The sequence below is a fragment of the Cryptomeria japonica genome, chromosome 4 (assembly GCF_030272615.1).
Source record: "Cryptomeria japonica chromosome 4, Sugi_1.0, whole genome shotgun sequence".
NCBI classification, from domain to species: domain Eukaryota; kingdom Viridiplantae; phylum Streptophyta; class Pinopsida; order Cupressales; family Cupressaceae; genus Cryptomeria; species Cryptomeria japonica.
This window is the reverse complement of record NC_081408.1, coordinates 338,166,005-338,189,604: the sequence shown is the minus strand read 5'-3', so window position 1 is coordinate 338,189,604 and position 23,600 is coordinate 338,166,005. Positions and strand designations below refer to the sequence as shown.

At 37.3% G+C, this 23,600-nt stretch overlaps 1 protein-coding gene across 1 annotated transcript; it reads right to left on the bottom strand.

The window, feature by feature from the left end:
- Positions 1 to 491: 491 nt before the first annotated feature.
- On the bottom strand, positions 492 to 1,458 carry LOC131063599 (AT-hook motif nuclear-localized protein 26). Its single transcript, XM_057997467.2, has one exon. It carries the CDS (start codon positions 1,385 to 1,387, stop codon positions 599 to 601), a length of 789 nt encoding a protein of 262 aa, XP_057853450.2. The 5' UTR covers positions 1,388 to 1,458; the 3' UTR covers positions 492 to 598.
- Between the last annotated feature and the right edge of the window lie 22,142 nt (positions 1,459 to 23,600).

The window sequence follows — 23,600 nt, the reverse complement described above, 5'->3', positions numbered from 1 at the left end:
ACATTATTTTGATTAGAAGAAAAATCATTTACATAAAAAAATTTGTAATGACTAAAGTGTATTTTGTGATTTCTGCAAAACAAAAATAAGAACAAACAATTTGAACAACAAAAACATATTTACATAAAAAAAAAATTTGTAATAACTAAAGTGTATTTTGTGATTTCTGCAAGACAAAAATAAGAACAAACGATCTGAACAACACAAACCCATTTACATTTAGAAAAAAACTCATATGATTTCTGCAAGACAAAAATAAGAGCAAACAATCTGAACAACACTAAATTCGTTGTTTGAATATCAGCATTTCTATAATTGCAACATGAAAAAAAATCTAAAACTAAAACGTATCTTATGTTTCTACCAAATAAAAAATGCTTTTAAAAAAAATCAATCTGAACAACACAAATTCCTTGTTTGTTTGAATATTGTTCAGCATTTCTATAATTGCAACAAATCACACAAATTACATGACAAGGAGAAAAACGAAAAACACGAAGAAATCCAGCTGTTACGTCTGGGTTAGAATTCAATCGACATAGGTGCTAAAAATAATCCAGCCGAAACAAAGAGGTTACCTATAAATGAGCCCCATCAATCAATAAAGAGGGCGGCCAGGAGCCCAACCAGCATAAACATCAGGCGGCGGCAATCCATTCCCATTCCCAAGCAAATTAGGCGGAACATTAAAAAGCGCCGCCATATTCGAATGCTCAGAGAGCGTATGATGACTCCCCCCATGGGCCCCACTCTGCATCTGCAAAGGCTGCGCCTGCGAACCCGCGGCCACTTGAGACAGCGGCGCCGCCTCTTCCTCCTCCAAAGGCAATCGATCAAAGCTCGCATTAAGAAAAGAAGCCGCCATGATAACCACCGGTCCAGAGGCAATAAGCGCGCCGACAACAGTCCCGCCGACGACCTGCCCCTGGCCGCCGGCGAGATAAATAGTGAGTCCAGTAGCGCCTGGTGGCGCCGGCGGCGGCAGAAAAGCTCCCGTAAGCGACAAGATCTCGAACCTTCCATGAAGAGTAACAATGGCGCCGGGCGCCGCCGGTTGGCGCAGGGTCACATTGGTGACCGTCCCGGTGCCGCTGAGAACACAAACTCCGCGCTGCCGCCGCCGCGCAAAAGTCGCAATACTTTCGCCCACATCGCAGCCATTTGCGATCTCCATTGCATGAGCGCGCAGAGCATTTGCACTGTCACGTGTTATAATTATTGGCGGCTTCGGCTTATTTTTTGATCCCGCAGGACGGCCGCGAGGGCGGCGGATCAAAGCCCCTCTTTCGTCTTCGTCATTGTTGAGCTTTACCAGAGCGCCGTTATTATTGTTGTGGTTGTTTTCTTTGTCGCCTAAGCTTGCATCTTGTGCTGCTATAGCCGCCATGAAAGCATTCCTACAGAGAAATGAGTTGAGGGAAGCGGGGGTGATTTAATGAAATTGTGGATTATGTATTTGTTTAAGAGTAGATTAAAAGTGGGTTGGGAGGCGCATGGGTAAGTGGGGCATGTGGCTCGCGCATGGGGCGAGGAAATGGAATATTATTATAATAGAGGGAGGAGAGGGTTTCATGCTAATGGCCTGGTTTTGAGCTTGGGGTGGGAGGGTTTTATTGTCCGTCACGTGAAAGCCTGAGTTATTGGAAAGTATCGTTTAATATGTCTGCTTTGAGGAGGCAGGGACCTGTTTTGAAAGTTACGTTAACATGGCTTTTGCGAAAATGTATGTGCTGGTCTTCGTAAAAGGCCAACGAATCCCGCTTTGTGGAGGGTTTTTAACTATTTTTCTCTCACTCCAATGGAATCTCCTCTCCGCCGGTTACAGTGGGCTCTTTGTGTGCTTAGTTACAGTGAATCTCGTGGCTTTGGAGATGAGATGGCTTCGTTGAATATTGGAATACGGTCACTTTGAGTTTTATATTAGAAGAATTGGAAGTCTGGTGTTTGAAGAATAGGATTATTTTTTTGAGTTTGTTTTTGTTTTTTAACATTTGAGCATTGGAAGTCTGGTGTTTAGAGAATCAAGTTGGTTCTCTTATCTCATTCAAGAATTGAAATTCTGGTGTTTGAAGAATCAGGTGAGTTCCCTTATTTCATTTGAGAATTGGAAGTCTATTGTTTGAAAAAATGAGATGAGCTCTCAAGTTTAGAGAATCAGGCTCATTCTCTTATCTCATTCAAGAATTGAAATTCTGGTGTTTGAAGAATCAGATGAGTTCCCTTATTTTATTTGAGAATTGGAAGTCTGTTGTATGAAAAATCAGATGAGCTCTTATATTCTATTTGTGAAGTATAATGTTTGAAGAATCAGGCGAGCTCTCTTATTTCATTCAAGAAGTGGAAGTGTGAAGTTTGAAGAATTAGACAAGTTCTCTTATTTGATTCAAGTGGAAGTGTGATGTTTGAAGAATTGAATAAGCTCTCTTATTCCATTTGAGAATTGGAAGTCTGGCGTTTGAAGAATCACATGGGTTCTCTTATTTCATTCAAGAAGTGGAAGTGTGATGTTCGAAGAATCAGACGAGTTCTCTTATTTCATTCAAGAAGTGGAAGTGTGATGTTTGAGGAATTGAGTGAGTTCTCTTATTTCATTTGAGAATTGAAAGTTTGGTATTTGAAGAATCGGATGAGTTCCCTTATTTCATTCAAAAAGTGGAAGTGTGATGTTTGAAGCATCAGGCAAGTTCTCTTGTTCCATTTTAGAATTAGAATTTTAATATTGGAAGTATTGAATGATTTATCTTTTTTCGGGTGAGAATTGGAAGTCCCGCGTTTGAAAAATCAAATGATTCCTCTTATTTCATTTGAGAATTGGAAGTCTAATGTTTGAAAAATCAGGCAAGTTTTGTTATTTCATTCAAGAAGTGGAAATGTGATGTTTGAAGAAATAGGCAAGTTCTTTATTCCATTTGAAATTTGAAGTATGGTGTCTGAAGAATCAGGTGAGCTCTCTAATTCCATTTGAGAATTGGAAGTTAAGTAGTTGAAGAATAAAGTGAGTTGTCTTATTTTGGGTTTGAAGAATCAAGCGAGTCCTCATAATCCATTTGAGAATTGAAAATCGGGTGTTTGAATAACAGACAAATTCTCTTATTTCATTCAAGAATTGAACTTTGGTGTTTGAAGAATCAGGCAACTTCTCTTATTTCATTTAAGAATTGGAAGTTTGGTGTTTGAAGTATAAGTGAGTTCTCTTATTTGATTCAAGAATTAGATGTTTGATGTTTGAAGAGTCAAGCAAGTTCACTTATTTTATTTGAGAATTGGAAGTCTAGTGTTTGAACAATCACACAAGTTCTCTTATTTAGTTCGAGAATTAGAAGTCTAGTGTTTGAAGAATCGGCAAGTTCTCTTATTCCATTTAATGATTGGAAGTCTAGTATTTGAAGAATTATACAAGTTCTCTATTTCATTTGAAAATTAGAAGTATAATGTTTGAAGAATCAAGCAAGTTCTTTTATTCATTTGAGAATCAAAAGTTTGACATTTGAAGAATTAAGCAAGTTTGAAGAATCAAGCAAGTTCTCTTATTTCAATCAACAATCGAAAGTTTGATATTTGAAAAGTCAAACGAGTTCTCTTATTTTATTCAAGAATTAGAAATCTGGTGTTAGAACTAGACAATTTCTCTTATTTCATATGAAAATTAGAAATCAGACGTGCTAAAAATCAACCAAATTTTTTTATTTCATTTGAAAATTGAAATTCTAACATTTATGAAATCAACAAAATATTCTTATTTTATTCCAAAATTCAAAATATGATTTCTGAAAAATCAAATGAATTTCTTATTTTGTTCACTAAGATTCAATTAAATGATGAAATTATTTATACCTACCATATCAAACAAAGCATTAACATTTAAAATCAGATCACATATTATTATAATAGTGGGACTAATCACAAACCATAAAAGGCATTAGTACCTACACTTTCTCATCCATTTCCTCAACTGAACTTTTACAGTTCAATATTATGCGTTTGAAATATGATTTTTTTTTTCAATTAAAAACAGTGCATCAGTCTACAAACATGCTACTTCAAAAGTTTGTCTCCTAATTTCCTGTGGCTTAAAACCAAACTGCATTAGATTATCTTTCGCAAGTCAGCTGGTTTTTTCAGTATAAGATCATATCCATTTGTTTTATGGCAGAAAAATCGTATCTTGTTTGTTCGTGGTTAGAATACTCCCAAGACCACAAACCAGTAGTAAACTATGAAATACATTCCTTAAAATTCACAAATTTTATTGTAAGCTACACAATATATAAACCAACCTGTAGCATGCATACGAATTGCATATTTACATAAACAAGTACTTGTGTATGAATACAAATTCACATTTAGAAATCGTGGACTTTAAAATTGAAAGAGGAAATCATTAGGGAGTGGAAGATTACACATTGGGGGAAACATCATTAATGTAAGATAATACATTTGTACAAAAATATCATTTGTGTATTATGAAGACAAGTAATAAAGATTTCCTCAGATTATAAATATAAGTTGGAAACTTCAGTGGCAATTACAGTCTTGGTAGGAAAGAGTGCACCCTTTTAGAAAAAACTTAAAAAATGGATTCTAATTCATTGGAGAGTGTAATGACATTTCTATAATTAGAATTGGAACCAATGAAATTGATAATAATATGAATCTATTCCAATCATTAGTGATTCAAATGGCCATTTTGATATATTACAAAAATTAGTTAATTAAGTCACTGGTTTCAACACTCTTTAATTCTGACTTAAGATTATGGGTTATTTAATTGAGAATAAGGTAAAGTACACAAGTTGGATGATTTTTAGGGTCATATGATTATTTGGAATAAATATGATGAAACATGTTTGTAAGGAAATATAAATAAATGTGTATTTTTTCTAGAATGATATAAGTTTATTTATAAGATGGAGATAGTTGTAAAAGTTTTAGCTTTTTGTAGAAAGTTAGTGTGTTAGAGTCAATGTATTAGATATTTATATGTGAGATTCTCTTCTATCATAAATAATTGGTATGTTGAATTCAACTTGTTATTTGTTTAATCTCTTTTTACAATTTTTAATTCTAATAAATAGTAGTTACATATATTTCATGATAAGTAAAAATATATTATATAATAAACACATTATGAATAAATTTTAGCATCCATTCATCTTTCAAATGATAGGTTGAGATAGTTGAAAGACACAAAATTGATCTCAATATTTTTTGGTATGGAGAGGATTAATCTATTGTAGTTTTTGATTAAGTGAAAAATGGGTTTTGAAGGGACCTGAAACCCTTTACAAATCAAACAAGGGATAGAACTTGTCTGCTCAACAAAGAGGAGAGAGCCACAACCAAAAAATAGACTCTGCCATGAAAGACAACATACAACCCAACCAAAGGCAGGGCTAGAAAAACTAGCCCAAACAACCCACTACAAGGGCCCTCAAGATTTACAACTAGCCTTGTGGGAGCGAAGAGTCATATCAAAAGAGGGCTTGGATGTCTTTCAATGCTTCCCCTTAATAGTTATCCAACCCTCTTTAACATTATTTGTCGTAGCAGACCAATCCAAAGAGCCCAGCACCGATCTATCTGGAATGGGAGAAGGAGCAACAGTAGAGGGAGCAACAACCATCACGAGAGTAGCAATCATCGCGGGAGCAACAACAGAAGAGGGAGTAGCCACCAACGTGGGTACAGGATCAGATTCAGCAGATGGGGAAAAAGATGTATCAGCACACGGTGAAGCAACAGGCAAGGTAACAGACAATAAACCATTTTCAGCAGAAGAGACATCAGCATCCCATTTCCTAGCATTTTTTATCACAAAGCCATCCTTAGTGGCAACCATAGAATCATACTTTGCCAATAATGAGTTCGAACCAGCCAAGTCGAAGCCCTAGCATCCAACGACTCATTAGAAGAGTCCAAAGATTTCTTAACCATGTAATGCTGGTAAGAGACCCCCGACCACCATGAAGCCACAATATTTTTCCTCTCAAGCCCACAATTCCCAGCCGCATGGCTGGTTTTAAAGCATTTACGACACTTGAAAGAAATACCTTCGTAATCCAAAGTTTGGACCCAGTTGCCAAAAGAGGAATTAATGACAATCTCAGCTGGTAGTCCCTTAGACACGTCTAGCTCCACCAGAATGTGAGAAAAATTAGTGTGATAAAGCTCAAAGGATTTATTATCCACCATGATGTAAAACTCGCAATAGCATCACCAATTTCTTCAAAGAGAGAATCAACCCACAAATGGAGAGGAAGATAAGCGAGTTGAACCCAAACTGGATTTGTGGAACATCTCAGAAAGGGAGTTAAAATCAAAATGCTAGGGTTTGGCCAACAGTGGCATTTTATCTTTCTCATAGAAAACACTTTCACACATAATTTTTCTTTTATCCTTAGCATTCTCAAATTTAGCAACAAAGAAACCTTTAGCCATAGGGTAAATGTGAACAATATCAGTAATAAGTGGATCCCAGTGATGAGAGATCCATTTATGCAGCTCCGAGAGGCTGGGACAAAAACCCTTGAATATACAGATAACACCATGCTCTATAAAAACCTTCACATTATTCTCTATTTCCCAATCTGAGTCCAAATTCACATTAACAGAGGCCGCACAGGAAATGAGGATAAACTCCCTTTCACCCCCTCTACGTAAGTTTGTAGATGGAGCTTGCAACACCCGGTCAGAGTCAATGTGAGGGCCCCCAGCCGTCACTGTCTCCTAGGATGGACCAGTAGGAGCATCGGCAACAGACTAGGTCGAGCTACCATTGTGAAGAGCTACAGGAGAACGGGCGGGAACAACAGGCAGAAGCAGAGCCATGGGCGAGAACAGGCAATCTATTGTAGTTATTGTTGACCATGTTAGAATATTTTGAGGGTTTGAAATTAAGGTATATAAATGTAAAAAAAAGGGATAGATTGAAGATAGGTTAATATAAATGTAAGACATGCAAGTCATCACTAAATTTAATAAATAAAAAGAGAATAATTTAATGAATTCGCATTTCTAAGATAATCAAATCATATAAAAATATATATAGGAGATGAAATAAGAAAGAATTGGATATAAAGGTAGATTAATTAGGATGTTCAAATTAATGAATGTCTTACTAAAAGTAAGAACTGGATATAAAGGTAGATTATCAAGTGAGTTCTCTTATTCCATTTGAGAATTTGTAGTCTTGGTGTTTGAAGAATCAGGTGATTTATCTTTATTTCATTCAAGAATTGGAAGTGTAATGTTTGTAGAATCATGCTTGAAAAAATTAAGTGAGTTCTCTTACTTTATTTGAAAAATAGAAGTCTGGTGTTTGAAGAATGAAGCGAGTTATCCTATTCTATTAAGAATTGGAAGTTTGGTATTTGAATAATTAGATAGTTTGTTTATTTAGTTCAAGGAATGGAAGTGTGATGTTTGAAGAATTGGGCAAGTTCTCTTATTCCATTTGAGAATTGGAAGAGTGGTGTTTGAAAAGTTAGATGAGTTCTCTTATTTCATTCAAGAAGTGGAATTTTGATTTTTGAAGAATCATGAAAGTTCTCTTATGTCATTTTAGAATTGGAAGTGTAATGTTTGAAGAATCAAATGAGTTCTCTTGTTTCATTCAAGAAGTAGAAGTGTGATGCTTAGAGAATCAAGTGAGTGGTCCTTTTCCATTTAAGAATTAGAAATCCATTGTTTGAAGAATCAGGAAAGTTCTCTTATTTCATTTGAGAATTGGAAGTTTGTTGTTTGAAAAATTAGGTAAGTTTTTTCATTTCATTCAAGAAGTGGATGTGTGATGTTTGAATAATCAAGTGAGTTGTCTTATTCCATTTGAAATTTGAAGTCTAGTGCTATCAGAATCAGATGAAATCTCTTATTTCATTTAAGAATTTGAAGTGTAGTGTTTGAATAATTAGTTGAGCTCTCCTCTTGCATTTGAGAATTAGAAGTCTTGTGTTTGAAGAATAGGATGAGATGTCTTATTCCAATTGAGAATTAGAGATCTAGTGTTTGAAGAATTAGGTTAGTTCTCATAATCCATTTGAGAATTGAAAATCTGGCATTGTTTGAAGAATCATGTGAATTCTCTTATTTCATTCAAGAATTAAACTTTGATATTTAATGAATCACGCAACTTCCCTTATTTCATTCAAGAATTGAAAGTTTGGTTTTTGAAGTATCAAGCGATTTCTCTTCTTTCATTCAAGAATTGGATGTTTGATGTTTTAAGAATCAAGTGATTTCTCTTATTCCATTTGAGAATTGCGATTCTAGTGTTTGAACAATCAATCACACGAGTTCTCTTATTTAATTCAAGAATTGGAAATCTAGTGTTTGAAGAATTGGGTGAAATCTTTGAGTTCTCTTATTTCATTTGAGAATTGGAAGTCTGGTGTTTGAAAAATCAGGTGAACTCTCTTATTCTATTTGAGAATCAAAAGTATGATGTTTGAAGAATCAAACGAGCTCTCTTATTTCATTCAAGAAGTGGAAGTGTGAGTTTGAATATTATAGTGAGTTCCCTTATTTCATTTGAGAATTGGAAGTTTCTTGTTTGAAGAATCAGATGGGTTCTCTAATTTCATTCAAGAAGTGGAAGTTTGATGTTTGAAGAATCGGGCAAGTTCTCTTGTTTCATTTTAGAATTAGGATTCTAATGTTTGAAGAATAGGATGAGTTTTATTTTTCCATTTGAGAATTGGAAGTCCAGTGTTTGAAGAATCAAGCGATTTCTCTTACTTCATTTAAGAATTGGAAGTTTGATGTTTGAAAAATCAGGCAAGTTTTGTTATTTCATTCAAGAAGTGGAAATATGATGTTTGAAGAATTAGGAAAGTTTTTTTATTCGAAGAATCAGGTGAGCCCCCTAATTACATTTGAGAATTGGAAGTTTAGTGTTTGAAGAACAAAGTGATCTCTCTTATTCCTTTTGGGTTTGAAGAATTAAGCTAGTTCTCATAATCCATTTGAGAATTGAAAATCTGGTGAAGAACAGACAAATTCTCTAATTTCATTCAAGAATTTAACTTTGGTGTTTGAAGAATCAAGCAACTTCTCTCGTTTCATTTAAGAATTTGAAGTTTGGTGTTTCAAGTATAAGTGAGTTCTCTTATTTCATTCAAGAATTGGATGTTTGGTGTTTGAAGAGCTAAGCAAGTTCTCTTATTTTATTTGAGAATTGGAAGCCAGGTGTTTAAAAAATTACACAAGTTCTCTTATTTAATTCGAGAATTAGAAGTCTAGCATTTGAAGAATCGACAAGTTCTCTTATTCCATTTAACAATTGGAAGTCTAGTATTTGAAGAATTAGACAAGTTTTCTATTTCATTTGAAAATTGGAAGCATATTGTTTGAAGAATCAAGCAAGTTCTTTTATTCATTTGAGAATCGGAAGTTTGACATTTGAAGAATTAAGCGAGTTATCTTATTTTGTTTAAGAATTGAAAGTCTGGTGTTTGAAGAATCAACCAAGTTATCTTATTTCATTCAACAATTAAAACTTTGGTATTTGAAAAATCAAATGAGTTCTCTTATTTCATTCAAAAATTAGAAGTTGGTGTTTGAAGAATCAGATAATTTCTCTTATTCAATGTGAGAATTGGAAGTACGACGTATTAAAAATCAACCAAATTCTCTTATTTCATTTGAAAATTGAAATTCTAACTTTTTGAAATCAAAAAAATATTCTTATTTTATTCCAAAATTCGGATTTCTGGAAACTCAGATGAATTCATCTTATTTCATTGGCTAATTTCATCATTTATACCTACCATATCAAACAAAGCATTAACATTTAAAATCAGATCACAAATTATTAAAATAATGGGACTAATCACAAACCATTAAAGGAATCAGCATCTACACTTCTCATCCATTTCCTCAATTGAACTTTTACTGTTCAATATTATGCGTTTGAAATATGATTTTTTTTTCAATAAAAAACAGCGCATCAGTCCACAAACATGCTACTTCAAAACTTTGTCCCCTAATTTTCTATGGCTTAAAACTAAACTGTATTAGATTATCTTTCGCAACTCAGCTGGTTTTTTCACCACAAGATCATTCCCAAGACCACAAGGCAGTAGTAAACTATGAAATGCATTCCTAAAAATTCACTAATTTAATCGTAAGCTACACAATTATAAACCAAAGTGTAGCATGCATATTTACATAAACAAATACTTGTGTATAGGTAGAAAGTCACATTTTAAATTGGAAGAGGAAACCATTTGGGATTGGAAAATTACACATTGGGAGAAACATCATTAATGTAAGATAATACATTTGTAAAAAAATATCATTTTGTACTATGAAGAGAAGTAATAAAGATATAAATATAAGTTGCAAACTACAGTAGCAATTACAGTCTTGGTAGCAAACAGTGCAGCTTTCAGGGAAAACTTAAAAAATGGATTCTAATTCATTGGAGAGTGTAATGACATTTCTATAATTAGAATTGATAATAGATATGAATACACTCCAATCATTAGCGATTCAAATAACCATTGATATATTAGTGAAATTAGTTAATTAAGTGGTCTCGTTTCAACACTCTTTTAACTCTGACTTCAGATTATGAGTTATTTAATTGAGAATAAGGTAAAAGTATAATGGTCTACAAAAGTTAGATGATTTTAGGGTGATATGATTCTTTTCGAATAAACATGATGAAACATGTTTGGAAGAAAATAGAAATAGATGTATTTTTTTAATATAAGTTTATTTATAAGATGGAGATAATTGTTAAAATTTTAGCTTTTTTTTTTGTGTTTTGGTAGAAAGTTAGTGTGTTAGAGTCAATGTATTAGATATTTATAGGTGAGGTTCTCTTCTATCATATATAATTGGTATGTCAAGTTCAACTTGTTATTTGTTTAATCTATTTTTACAGTTTTTAATTTTAATATGTAGTAGTTACATATATTTCATGATTATTGGAAATCTAGTATTTGAATAATTAAACAAGTTCAATATTTCATTTGAAACTTGAAAGTATATTGTTTGAAGAATCAAGCAAGTTCTTTTAATCATTTGAGAATCGAAGTTTCACATTTGAAGAATCAAGCGAGGACTCTTATTTTGTTTAAAAATTGAAAATCTGGTGTTTGAAAAATCAGACAAGTTCTCTTATTTCATTCAACAATTGAAATATGATTTCTGAAAAATCAGATAAATTTCTTATTTCATTGGCTAATCAATTAAAAATGATGAAATCATTTATACCTTCCATATCAAACAAAGCATTAACATTTAAAATCAGATCACATATAATGATAATAATGGGTCTAATCACAAACCATAAAAGGAATCAGCATCTACACTTCCTCAGCTGCACTTTTACAGTTCGATATTATGCGTTTGAATCATAATTTATTTTCAATAAAAAACAGCTCACCAGTCCACAAACATGGTGGTACTTCAAAACTTTGTCCCCTAGTTTTCTATGGCTTAAAACCAAACTACATAAGATTCTTTAAAAATATTGAAAACACCATCATCTTTCGCAGGTCAGCTGGTTTGTGTGGCATAAGATCATATCCATTTGTTTTCTAGCAGAAAAATCGTGTCCTTTTGTTCGTTGTTAGAATACTCCCTGGACCACAAGTCAGTGCTAAACTATGAAATACATTCCTTAAAATTCACAAATCTTATTGGAAGATACACAACTATAAATCAAACTGTAGCATGCATATTTACATAAACAAGTACTTGTGTATGAATAGAAATTCACATTTTTAAATTGAAAGGGGAAATCATTTGGGAGTAGAAGATTACACATTGGGAGAAACATCATTAATGTAAGATAATACATTTGTACAAAAATATTATTTGTGTATTATGAAGAGAAGTAATAAAGATTTCTTCTATATTCAAACAAAAAAATGAATCATAAAATTTGATTATATAAAAAAAGCTGAAATGGGGGTTTTGAAAAGAGAGATTCCATCTCATGGAATGCAGGAATTTTGATACACAGGAAATGAATAAGATGAAGAGGCTTTAAAAAATTGTCAAACAGATATTGTCGATCATAATAATTAACAATTCAACGGCGGTGCTCGGGATTGCGAATTTTCACCATGTAGGAGGAGGGCTTGAAGTTTGGTTGGGGAGATGAAACGACAGCTGACCCGCATCCCCCTAAAGATCCATTTGGCACCAGTATGGACCATGTGCCCCAGTGGGTGTTTCGGGGCAGTCAATGGGTGGATATGGCTGCTTGACATAATGTCTCTTCTGGTCTTCCTCCCCATGGTGCTCGTGTGGGGAATGAGGGTTTGCCCTGGGTTAAAAATGTCAGGTGAGATTTACGTTCTTTCTCGTCTTCTGGTTATTTTCAGGGGTTTTTTTGATAGAATGAGGGACGGGGCCATAAGAGGGGGTCAAAGGCTCTTGGTGTTCGGTGATATGGCTTGGGGGTTGGCAATTTTAGGGCTTTTCAAGCTATTAATAAGGCACAACATGGGACGGCAAATATGGAACCTAGGGTTGCTCCTGTAAAATAAATATCGGGTGTTTCTTTGGCGAAGGAAAAATTGGGGGAAGTTGTTCATCCTCTACCGATTCCTGAGACATCTTTGAAGTCAAACTCTGTATGGCTTCCGGTTCCCTCGATTGATGCTTCTGATGTTTCTTTGGGGAAAAAGGCTCGTGATCTTTAGGCTCTAGTGGTCATTATCCAGGTTTGGGGTGACTCTATTCCTCTTTCAAAGCTTCAATGTAAGATCCACTCACACTGGTATGAAACCTTGTACTTTCAAGTCTTGTCTGCAAGTTCTTTCATTGTTGTGTTTGATTCTCCTGAAGCTAGGGATAAGGCTTTAGAGGTCCCGTTTTTTTGGTTGGGTAAAAATTTGGTATTTGTTGAAATCTGGAAGCCTTTCTTCGAGCCCTCTTGGGTTCCTTCTAAATAGATTCCTTCCTTGTTTAAACTCCCTCATATGCCTTCTAAATTTGTTGACTCTGATATCTTAAAGAAAATTGGGCATTCTTTTGGCAAGTTTTTTTTATCGCACTCTGTTTTTGAGGATGGCTATTTTTTGGTTAAAATTTGTGTTCTTGTTGCTGCAAATGTGTCCCCTCCTCGAACTTGTAACATTCGGTCCTCTATTGGTATTTGGCGTCAAAACCTTGTGAGAGATTCATTGGAGTTTGCTCATTCTTCAACCATTATGGACTTGGCTTTGTTTTTTGACATGAAAAAGATTAGATTTGCTTCCAGATCTATTGATTCTTCTATTGATAGAAACCCTGAATGTTTTTCTTGGAACTTTGTGCCAACTACTTTAAAAGACTCTTACATTTCACCTGTTATTCCTCATTTGGATACAAATATTTCATTTGGAATTAATACAGACTCAATTAATCGCTTTGTTCCTTCACAAGTCTTGGGTCTTGATAAGGACATCTGTGTGGGTAATGTTAATCTCTTGTCTAAAACTGTTGGTAATTTTCCCTCAAAATGTGTGGGTTTGGAAACAGACAAGTCGGGTGTTAAGGGTTCTTCCTTGCCTATTAGCCCTGCTAGGATGGTTACTAATGAGCCCCCTTTGGATTCTAATAGTCCTCTTATCACTCTAGATGATGATCTTATTGCTCAAGTGCAAAATATTGTAAATAGTAATAACATTGCCTTAAATTTTGATCTGGCTGATATAATAATAATCTCGATTAAAGCTGATTTAGGTAGGTTGGACAATGATTTATCTTCTTTCCCTGTTAATAACCCTTTTGAATTGCTCAATCCAGAAATGGCTTTGGTTCCCTCCGTTCTTGGGGTTCCATCGCATTCTATTAGGGATGAGGTTGATGATCAAGGCAAGGATAAGGCCCTTGTTGGAACAGCTCCTCTAGATGGATTACCTTTGATTAAGTCCCCACTTTCACCTGCTTCTTTTTGTACTCCTGCAAAGAGGGGTCGTAAGCCTAAGCATGTTAAGACTCAATTGGAGATTGATGCTGGTATCCAATCAACTCTTCTTGTTTCTTTGGATTCTTCCAAAAAGAAGAGGTCCAAAAAGCCTTTTAGTCCTCCGGTTACAAGACCCTTGGTTTCTAAAATGAGTTTGTTGTGGGAAAGGTCTCTCAGACTCCTAATTGTGAAAAGAGGGGAGCCAATGCCTCCCCTCTGGCCCAATGAAGATTATATCTTGGAATGTTAGGGGCTTAAATGCCCCTAACAAAAGACACTTGATTAAGTCTCGATTGGACTTAATGAAGTGTGATATTGTGATGGTGCAAGAAACTAAGTTAGAATTAACTTTTGCAGATTTGTTATTTTCTTCTTAGAGATCCTGGAAATTTTGTGCCTCTCCCTCTTCAAAGGCCTCAGGATGGCTTGTGTTTCTTTGGAAAGATTCTATTGTGGACCTTTGGTTGCCTCTTCATCCAATTGGATGCTTGGTTTAGTTAAGAGTAGATTATCAAATATTAAATTTTAGCTTTTTAATGTTTATGGCCCTGTTGGGGTGGTGGAAAAAAGGAAGCTTTGGGAAAGTTTAGCCTTGACTGCTTCTCCTTTGTTGAATTCCTTCTTGATTTTTGGGGGTGATTTTAATGCAATTTCTTGTCTAGAAGAGAAAGCTGGGGGGATCATTCCTAATAAGCATACTATTTCTAATTTTTGCCTCTTTATCAGTAAGTTGAATTTAGTTGATTGTAAACCTCAAAATGGTCCTTTCACCTGGACTAATATGCGAAAATATTTTTGTCAAATTGCTGAAAGATTGGACCGGTTTTTGGTATTTGATAAGTGGTATAATTCTGGTCAGGACTTCTTTTCCTCAGTTTTACCTTTTACTGGGTCAGATCATTTTCCTATAATGCTTTCTATTCTTGAGGATAGGGCTCCTAGGAAGCTTCTTTTCAAATTAGAGCCGATGTGGTTTAGGGACCAATATTTTTTGCCTTTATTAAAACAATGGTGGTTGTCTGCTCCATATGTTAATGGATCAAGGATGTTTTAGATAGTTAAGAAATTGGCTTTTTTGAAAAATAAAATTAGAGGTTGGAATTCTTTTCATTTTAAGAATATTTTTGGGGAAAATGATAGGATTTGGGAGGAAATAGAACAAATTAATAAGATTAATTTGAGCTCGGGTATGACTTCTTTATCCTTTGATAGGCTTAAATTTTTGAAAGTCCAGTTGGAGGAATTTTCGGCTAGGGAAGAATCTTATTGGAGGTAGAAATCCAGGGATCTTTGGTTATCAAAGGGGGATAGAAATACCAAGTTTTTTCACTCCTCAACGAAGTTAAGGAGACAACACAATAGAATATCCTATATTATGGATTCTCATGGGAAGAGTTTATCAGATGAAGATGATATTTCTTATGAAGTAGTAAATTTCTTTAAGTCTCTACTCTCAACTGGGCTTGTTTCCTTAGATAACACCTTTGTTAATTCGACCCCCCCTTTAGTTAGTCATGAGGATAATAAGATGCTTATGGCTCCTTTCACTTTGGATGAGTTAAGGGGGGTGGTATTTTCCATGCATCTGGAAAAGGCCCCGGGTCCGGATGGGTTTATAACTTTTCTTTTTAAGTGTTGGGACTTTGTGGGGAATGATGTCTTATTAGCCTTGGAAGAGTCTAGGAAGAATAGAACCATTTTGAAGGAACTTAACACTACCCTTATTGCTATTATTCCTAAAGTGGATAATCCTAGCTCCTTTTCTGATTTTCGCCCTATTGCTCTTTGTAATACTTTATAGAAGATTTTCACCAAGGCAATTCCAGTTAGGTTGGCTAGGCTCCTTCCCAAGATTGTTTCCATTGATCAATGTGGCTTTGTGCTTGGTAGGGAAATATCAAAGGGTGTGATTGTAGCCCATGAGATTCTGCATTCCATTTCGCGATAGAAGACTCTAGCTATGATTCTGAAACTTGACATGCTTAAAGGTTATGATTAGGTTAATTGGCAGTCTCTTGTTGTTGTATTCAAGCGCTTTGGGTTTGTTCATAGTTGGATTAAATGGGTCTTTTCTTGCATATCTTCTACTTGATTTTCAGCTTTGATTAATGGGTCAGCTTCTGGGTTTTTTTCTTCCTCTCGGGGGGTTAGGCAAGGGGATCCTCTTTCCCCTTTTTTGTTTATACTCTTGGTAGAGGCTTTAAGCAGGGCCATTTCTGATGCTAGAGCATCTGGTCAGTGGAGTGGTATTAGAATATATGGTTATCCTTCTTCATAATCTTATTGTCTTTTCGCAGATGATACTCTTCTATTTGGTTTTGCTTCTTTGACAGAGGCTAGAGTAATCAAGAAGATTATTACTGATTACTCTTCTTTTTCCTGTTAGAAAGTTAATGTTTTGAAATCTAAGGTTTTCTTTTTAAATGTATCCCCCTTGGTCAAGAATAGGCTTATTTAATTTTGGGGCTTTCAAGTGGGTGCCTTTCCTTGCAAGTATTTAGGCATTCCTTTTTTTGTTGGTTCAGATAAAGCCATCTTTTGGAATAAAGTGGTTTATGTGATATCTTCCAAAATTTCTTCCTGGAATCACAAATGGCTCACATTGGCGGGTAAGCTTCTTCTAATTAAGTCAATTCTTAATGCCATTCCTACATACTTGATGTCTATTTTGAAAACTCCCCCAAATGTTATTGAGGATCTCAATGTGTCTCTAAGATCATTTCTTTGGAATGATAACATTGGGGGAAAGAAGAAGCTTCCCCTTCTAGCCTGGGATAAAATTTGCCTTCCTAAAGAGCTGGGAGGTGCAGGTATACGATATTTAGTGTCCTAGAATAAAGCATTGGGGGATAAAATTGTTTGGATATTATATAGGGATCCATTGAGTAAATGGGCATCCATTATGTTTGCTAATTATTTAAGGGAGGCTCCTAGAGAAAGGATTTTCACAGCCTCATCTCTTCCAAAAGGTTCAGCTTTTTGGAATTTTCTAGTTAGTTGTAGATCGGTCATCCTTCCGCACCTTTCTTGGGTTGTCCATAATGGGAAGAAGGCCTGGTTTTGGGATGAAGTTTGGAATGGTCATCATGCATTATCTTTCATTTGGGATTAGTCTCCTCTATCTGATTTTCTTTCTGATCTTTGGGGAGTTTTTGTTGTTGATTATTTCATTATTGATTCCTCGGGTCCTTATCGAGTATCTTGATGGAAGTCTATTCCTTTCCTACCCATTGATAATGAGCTTATAGTTGCTTTTGAGGTAGAGCTTGAAAATAGATCTCTTGTGTTTCAAAATAAAGATGATACTTTGGTTTGGACTAAGAGTGCTTCAGGTTCCTACTTAGTAAAGGAGGGATATAAATCCTTGTCTCAATCCTCTTCTTCCTTCCATTGGCCTTCTCATCTCTTTTGGCATTCGATGTGTCTTCCTAAAGCTGGGTCTTTCGCTTGGCTAGCAGTTCAAGATAGATTTCTCATCGAGATGAGATTGGATAGGCTTGGGATTACTGCGGTTTTTCCTTGTGTGTTTTGTGGATATTTTATGAAAACCATGGATCATGTGTTCTTGCATTGTCTGTTTGCTATGGATTGTTGGTATTGGTTATTTGGAATGCTTAGTTGGTCCTTAGCTATTAGTCCTAGTTTATTATCACATTTTATGGCTTGGCCTTTGCTGTTTTCATCCTCTTTTTATTCCTCTATTTGGATTGTGGCACCTTCTATAGTTATTTGGAACATCTAGCTGGAGAGGAATTCTAGGATTTTTAATCGTAAGTCTGCTTCATTTAAGGAGGTTGTTGACAAGATTCAATCCTCTATTTCTGAGGTGGTAGTATCTAAGGTCCTTCTCTCATTGGGATAGCTGGGTAACATGGAAATGGAGTTCACTTCAAGTCATTCCTTCCCATGGGGCTTTAACAGCGGGATTATCCTCACTTGCAAAATGTAGGATGGCCAAATGGATGCCCCCCCCCCAATTCTTCTTCAAGTTAAATTTTGATGGGACTGCTAAGGGTAATCCGGGGAAGGCTAGGGTTGGGGTGGTCATCTTTGATCATAATTCTAAGATTGTTAAAGTTGCCGGTAAATATATTGGTGTCAGCTCCAATAATGTTGCTGAATTTCAAGCGTTATCTTTTGGTCTGGATCTTGCCATATCTTTGGGCATTAAGGACGTCATCATTGAAGGGGACTCAATGTTGGTCTTCCAGTCAGTCTCTGCTAAGAAATGTGTCTCTTGGCATCTGAAATACTTGTTGGAGCGCATCCTTACACAGTTGAAGTGTTTTTTTACCTTTACTATATCTCATTGTTATAGGGAGATAAATATTATTGTAGATTACTTGGCTAATAGGGTTGTTGTTGAAGGGGCTAAGTATTTGGAGGTTTTCCCCCAAGATATCCCTACCTCTTGCATTTGTATTCTCCTTTAAAAATAGATTGGTCATAGTTGTAGCTGTTAGAGTAAAGTAATTAATTAACTTTGCTCTCCTCTTAAGATTTCTCTTTATGCATACATTAGTCATTTAATAATTAATATTTAATTATTAAATGCTCACACCTTAGGGTTAGGTTTTCCTTTTGGTGTTGATCTCCTTTATAAGGATTGATCTCTTGTATTATTCATATTCTTGATTCATTTTTTCTCTGATAATACATCTTTTCTCTTTGTCAGAGCCAAAACCCTTGTATTCGTTCTCTCTCTTTCTCTGTGACAGGTTTCTTGCATGCAGGTTTCTTTTGGGTTCTGTGGATTTGTATTTCTCAAATCCTACATGGTATCAGAGCTGGATCTGCTGCAGCTTGTTCAGACTTTTGAAAGATTTTGAGATCCAGGTTTTGGTTGCATCAGATCTGTGTTTGTCTTTTGTTTTTTATTTTGGAATAAGGGGTTTTTTTTCCGGTGCACTTTGAGCCCAAACGGACCTCACCGTTGAGCTCGTAGCACCCAAAAACCCCTATTTCCATATAAAATTTGTTCGGTTTGGATACAGTTGCACCAGGAGGCAAATTTTTTTTGCCCCAAGGCCGTACGGCCCTAGGGCACGAAAACCGAGGCAAAATTCAAAAAAAAAATATAAAAACCACGGTTTTTTAAACAAAATCGGGCGTAGACAGTGAAACCGCCGCGTCGCCGCTCCGCAGCTCGGCGGTACCCCGCCCCGCGCCCACCTGCCGCTTACGCGCAGCCAGCCGCCTGCCCGCAGCCCGCGCCTGGCCCGCGCTCAGCCCGTGCCCAGCCATCGCGCCGCCCACCGCCACAGCGCTGCCCCCGCGCCACCGCCCCCCTGCGCCTGCCCCTGGTCGCCCAGAGGACCAGGGGCTTATTTTTTTAAGCCCTTGAGGGCTTAAAAAACCATCTGGGTCCCTTTAGGAGCAGTTTTACAAAATCGGGCATAACTTAGGCGTTCGATCTCCGTTTTTCGAAAACGAATAGGCGTTGGAAAGCTGGTTCCGAGCCCGATCTAATTAATCGAGGTCTTTTTCTCTGATTTTGCCATTTTGTAGTGTTTTTTGCCAGTCAAAGTCAGAACAAGTTTTTTGCACTCCAGGAGCCATATCTTTTGCATACGGACTCCGTTTTTCGAAAGCGAATAGGCGTCGGAAAGGTGGTTCTGTGCTCTTTCCAGATCTATAGTCTATTTCATCAAAAAATTCTTCAGGTGCTCCAAATTTTGTCTCAACCCGTTATTGCTTTCTATCATTTTCTGGCTTTCAGTTTGTACTGGGGATTAGTTTTTTGCATTGTGGGGGGGTGTTTTCTCTTGCTTTCTGTTATTTACATCAGAAAACTAGAATTTACAAACACCAATGCAAAAAAAATCAAACCCCCTTCTGCATCTTCTGTCTAGTTCTGAAAGACCACTTAATAATAATTAAAAATTCAGAGCAGTTGAGGCACAGTTCACAGGATGGCAGACAGACCTATTGAATCTCTCACACCGCATAATTACCACACTTGGAAGGGTCGCATGATGACTCTTCTCCAGTCAAAAGGGTTATGGTCCTGTTTGGATGAGGTTCAGCCTCAGTTGACATGTCCTTTTGAGATTATGCAGCATAGGAACAATATGGATCAGGCTATGGGATTGATGGCTTTACACATTTCCGACAGTCTCCAGTTTCATCTTGAGGGTTGTATCACTCCTCGAGCCATTTGGACCAAGTTTGAAGGACTTTTTGGTATTGTCAACGAGTTCAGAGCTTTGCAGCTTGAGGCAGAGTTAACTTCCTTGGTACCTGATTCGTTTCCTTCTATTGAGGACTTTCTGATGAAGTTCAAACAGCAAAGATCTATCTTGCAGGGTTGTGGTAAGACTAAGACTGATACAGAGTGCATTTTCCTGATTCTCTCCAAGCTTCGGGGTCCATTTTAGATTTTCTCTTCAACCTTCTATTCCACCATGGATGCCTTGGGTGCTTAACATGTCATGCCTTCTTTTGAGGTCTTTTGTGATCGTCTGACTCATGAGCAAGCTAAGCTTAAGCAGTTGGATTCACTTTCAGGTTCACAGAACCAAGCATTGGTAGCCCAGCCCTCCAAAGGAAAACAGAAGCAGAAATCGAAGCCTAAGAAAGATTAAGAGGCTAGTGAGAATCCCTCCAAGCCACCACCTAAGTCTGATTCAAAACCACAATTCAATTCTAAACAGGGCAAATCTTCAAAGTCTGGTGAGTCTTCCTCCAAGACTAAGAAGAAATCAGGTGATCCTTGCAGTTTTTGTGGCAAGGAAGGACATCCCGTTTCCAGGTGTTGGAAACGTTTAGAGGCTTTGGAGGAAGCCATGCAGCAACATAATATCAGTGCACCACAACCTCCTTCACAGCCCACAGGGAAAGGTCATGCTCTTTCTACACGAGCAATGTCCTCCAGATCCACTTGGATTCTAGATTCTAGTGCCTCTCACCATATGACACACACACAGGATTTGGTCACCGCTCTTGCTCCTACAGGCACTAGACATATTGCAGTTGGTGACTCAGCACAACTTTCCGTTCAGGGTTCTGGTACTGTTTCATTGGATGGTGGTTGTCTTCAGGATGTGCTTTTGGTTCCTGACATTTCGACAAACCTTCTATCCGTTTATCAGATTTGCCACTCTGGCTCTGGTAAGACAGTTGAGTTCTCTCCTCATGACGTGGTTATACGAGATCTTCATGATCCTGACTTGGTTGTGCCTACTGGGAGTGTGGATTCTGCATCTCACTTATATAGTTTTGATGGCTTTGAGAGTTCAGACACTGTTGGTTCCTCTCTTATAGCACATGCAGATTCAGTGAGCAGGCTTTGGCATGAGCATTTTGGTCATGTCAATTACAGATATCTACAGCAGATGAGTACACAGGCACTTGTGATTGGACTTCCACAGATTTCTTGTACAGATGGTGTATGTTGTGGTTGTGTCCTTGGCAAACATCATCAAGATCCTTTTCCTAAGGGTCGAGCCTCTCGTGCTAGGGCAGCCCTAGAGTTGGTACACAGTGATCTTATGTCCTTTCCGACTCCTTTTTTAGGGGCCCGTTATGTACTCACTTTTATTGATGACTTCTCCAGACGTACATGGGTGTACTTTCTTAAGTACAAGTCTGATGTCTTTGACTCTTTCAGGAAGTTTAAGACATTTGTGGAGAAGCAATCTAGACTTTCTATTAGGAGGATATGCATAGATAATGGGGGGGAGTATGTAAATCAGGCTTTTAGAGATTTTTGCACTGAGCATGGTTTACAGCATCAGTTTACAGTTCCTTATACCCCTCAATAGAATGGTGTTGCTGAGAGAAAGAACAGAACCTTACGGGAGATGGCAAATTGTATGATACAGTCTCGAGCTATGAGTTCTTCATTTTGGGTTGAGGCAGTTAATTGTGCCAATTATATTCAGAATCGGATGCCCCATAAGGCATTATGACATATGACTCCTAAGGAGGCTTGGACCCATGTCAAGCCTGATGTTTCTACATTCTGAGTTTTTGGTAGTGAGGCTTGGGCATTTATTCCTGATGCTCAGCGGATAGCCATGAAGAGGAAGAGCCGACCACTCATATTTGTTGGCTACTGTGAGGATGTTAAGGCATACAGGTTGTTTGATCCTGATTCCAGAGAGGTCTTGTTTCGGCGGGATGTCGAGTTTGATGAGTGCTATCCTCAGATGGATTCTCCATCACCAGCTTCTCCCTCATTGCCTACTCCTTCCTCTTCATCTCTTGAGGATTACTTAACTCTTGAGGATGATGTAGATCATGATCCACCATCTCCACCACCACCAGTTGCTCCGTCTTTGCCGAAGTGGGCCCTTGATACTGTTGATGCAGCTGGTTCTTTGGCAGGTGATCCTTCAGATACTCGTTGCACTCATGCTCAGACATCTGGTTCTAGTCTTTTGAGTCATACCCTTTCAGATGATCCTCAAAAGTTTTCAGAGGCGATAGGACACCCAAAGTGGGATAGGGCCATGGATGAGGAGTATTCTTCTTTGATGAAGAATCATACTTGGGATCTTTGTCCTCTTCCTAAGGGAAGAAAGTTGGTTCGGTGCAAGTGGGTGTATCGTAATAAGTATGCTACAGATGGTTCTATTGATAAGTATAAAGCCCGTCTTGTTGCGAAGGGGTTTTCTCAGGTAGAGGGTATTGACTACTCTGAGACCTTTGCTCCTGTCGCCAAGATGAATTCTATACGCCTGGTACTTTCACTTGCAGCTTCACAGGGATGGATAGTGTTTCAGATGGATGTGAAGAGTGCCTTCTTGCATGGAGACCTACATGAGGAGATCTATATGGAGCAGCCTTAGGTTTTTGTGCAGGACACTTCTTTGGTTTGCAGACTTCGACGTTCATTGTATGGTCTCAAACAAGCCCCCAGGGCTTGGTATGAGAAGATGGACTCCTTCTTGCTTTCCTCGCACTTCACACGTTGTCATTCCGATCATACAGTCTATATTCAACGTCAGGAGGGTGATCTTTTGATTCTAGTGCTACATGTAGATGATCTCATCATTATAGGTAGCTCATCCTCCATGATTCAGAGTGTTCAGAGAGCTTTGATGGAGCAGTTTGAGATGACTGATCTTGGTCTCTTGCACTTCTTTCTGGGTCTACAGGTTATTCAGTCTTCGGATGGGATTTCCATTTTTCAGGAGAAGTATGCTCTTGATATGCTTCAGCGAATTGGCATGCTTGATTGCAAGTCTGCCCCCACTCCATTTCAGTCAGGTGTTGTTTTGTCTTCCACTTTCTCTACTCCTTTAGTAGACCCCACTTTATACAGGCAGTTGGTTGGCAGTCTGTTGTACCTGACACATTCTCGTCCTGATCTTTCCTTTGCGGTTGGCCTTGTCTCTTGGTTCTCCCATGATCCTCATGAGAGCCATTGGCAAGCAGCCAAACATATTTTGAGATATATTCGGGGCACCGCACATTATGGCATTCACTACTCTTCAGGATCCCCTCAAATCATTGGCTTCACTGACTCTGATTGGGCTAGTGATGTCAATGATCGGAAGTCTACTTCTGGCTTCGTTTTTTGCCTTGGTTCTGGTCCTATTACATGGTCTTGCAAGAAGCAGTCTGCTATTGCATTATCATCTATAGAGGCTGAGTACCGTGCAACAGTGTTAGCCAGTCAGGAGGTTTTATGGCTTCGGCAGTCGATGACTAAGTTTGGGTTTCCTCCAGCTTGTCCCACTATTCTTTG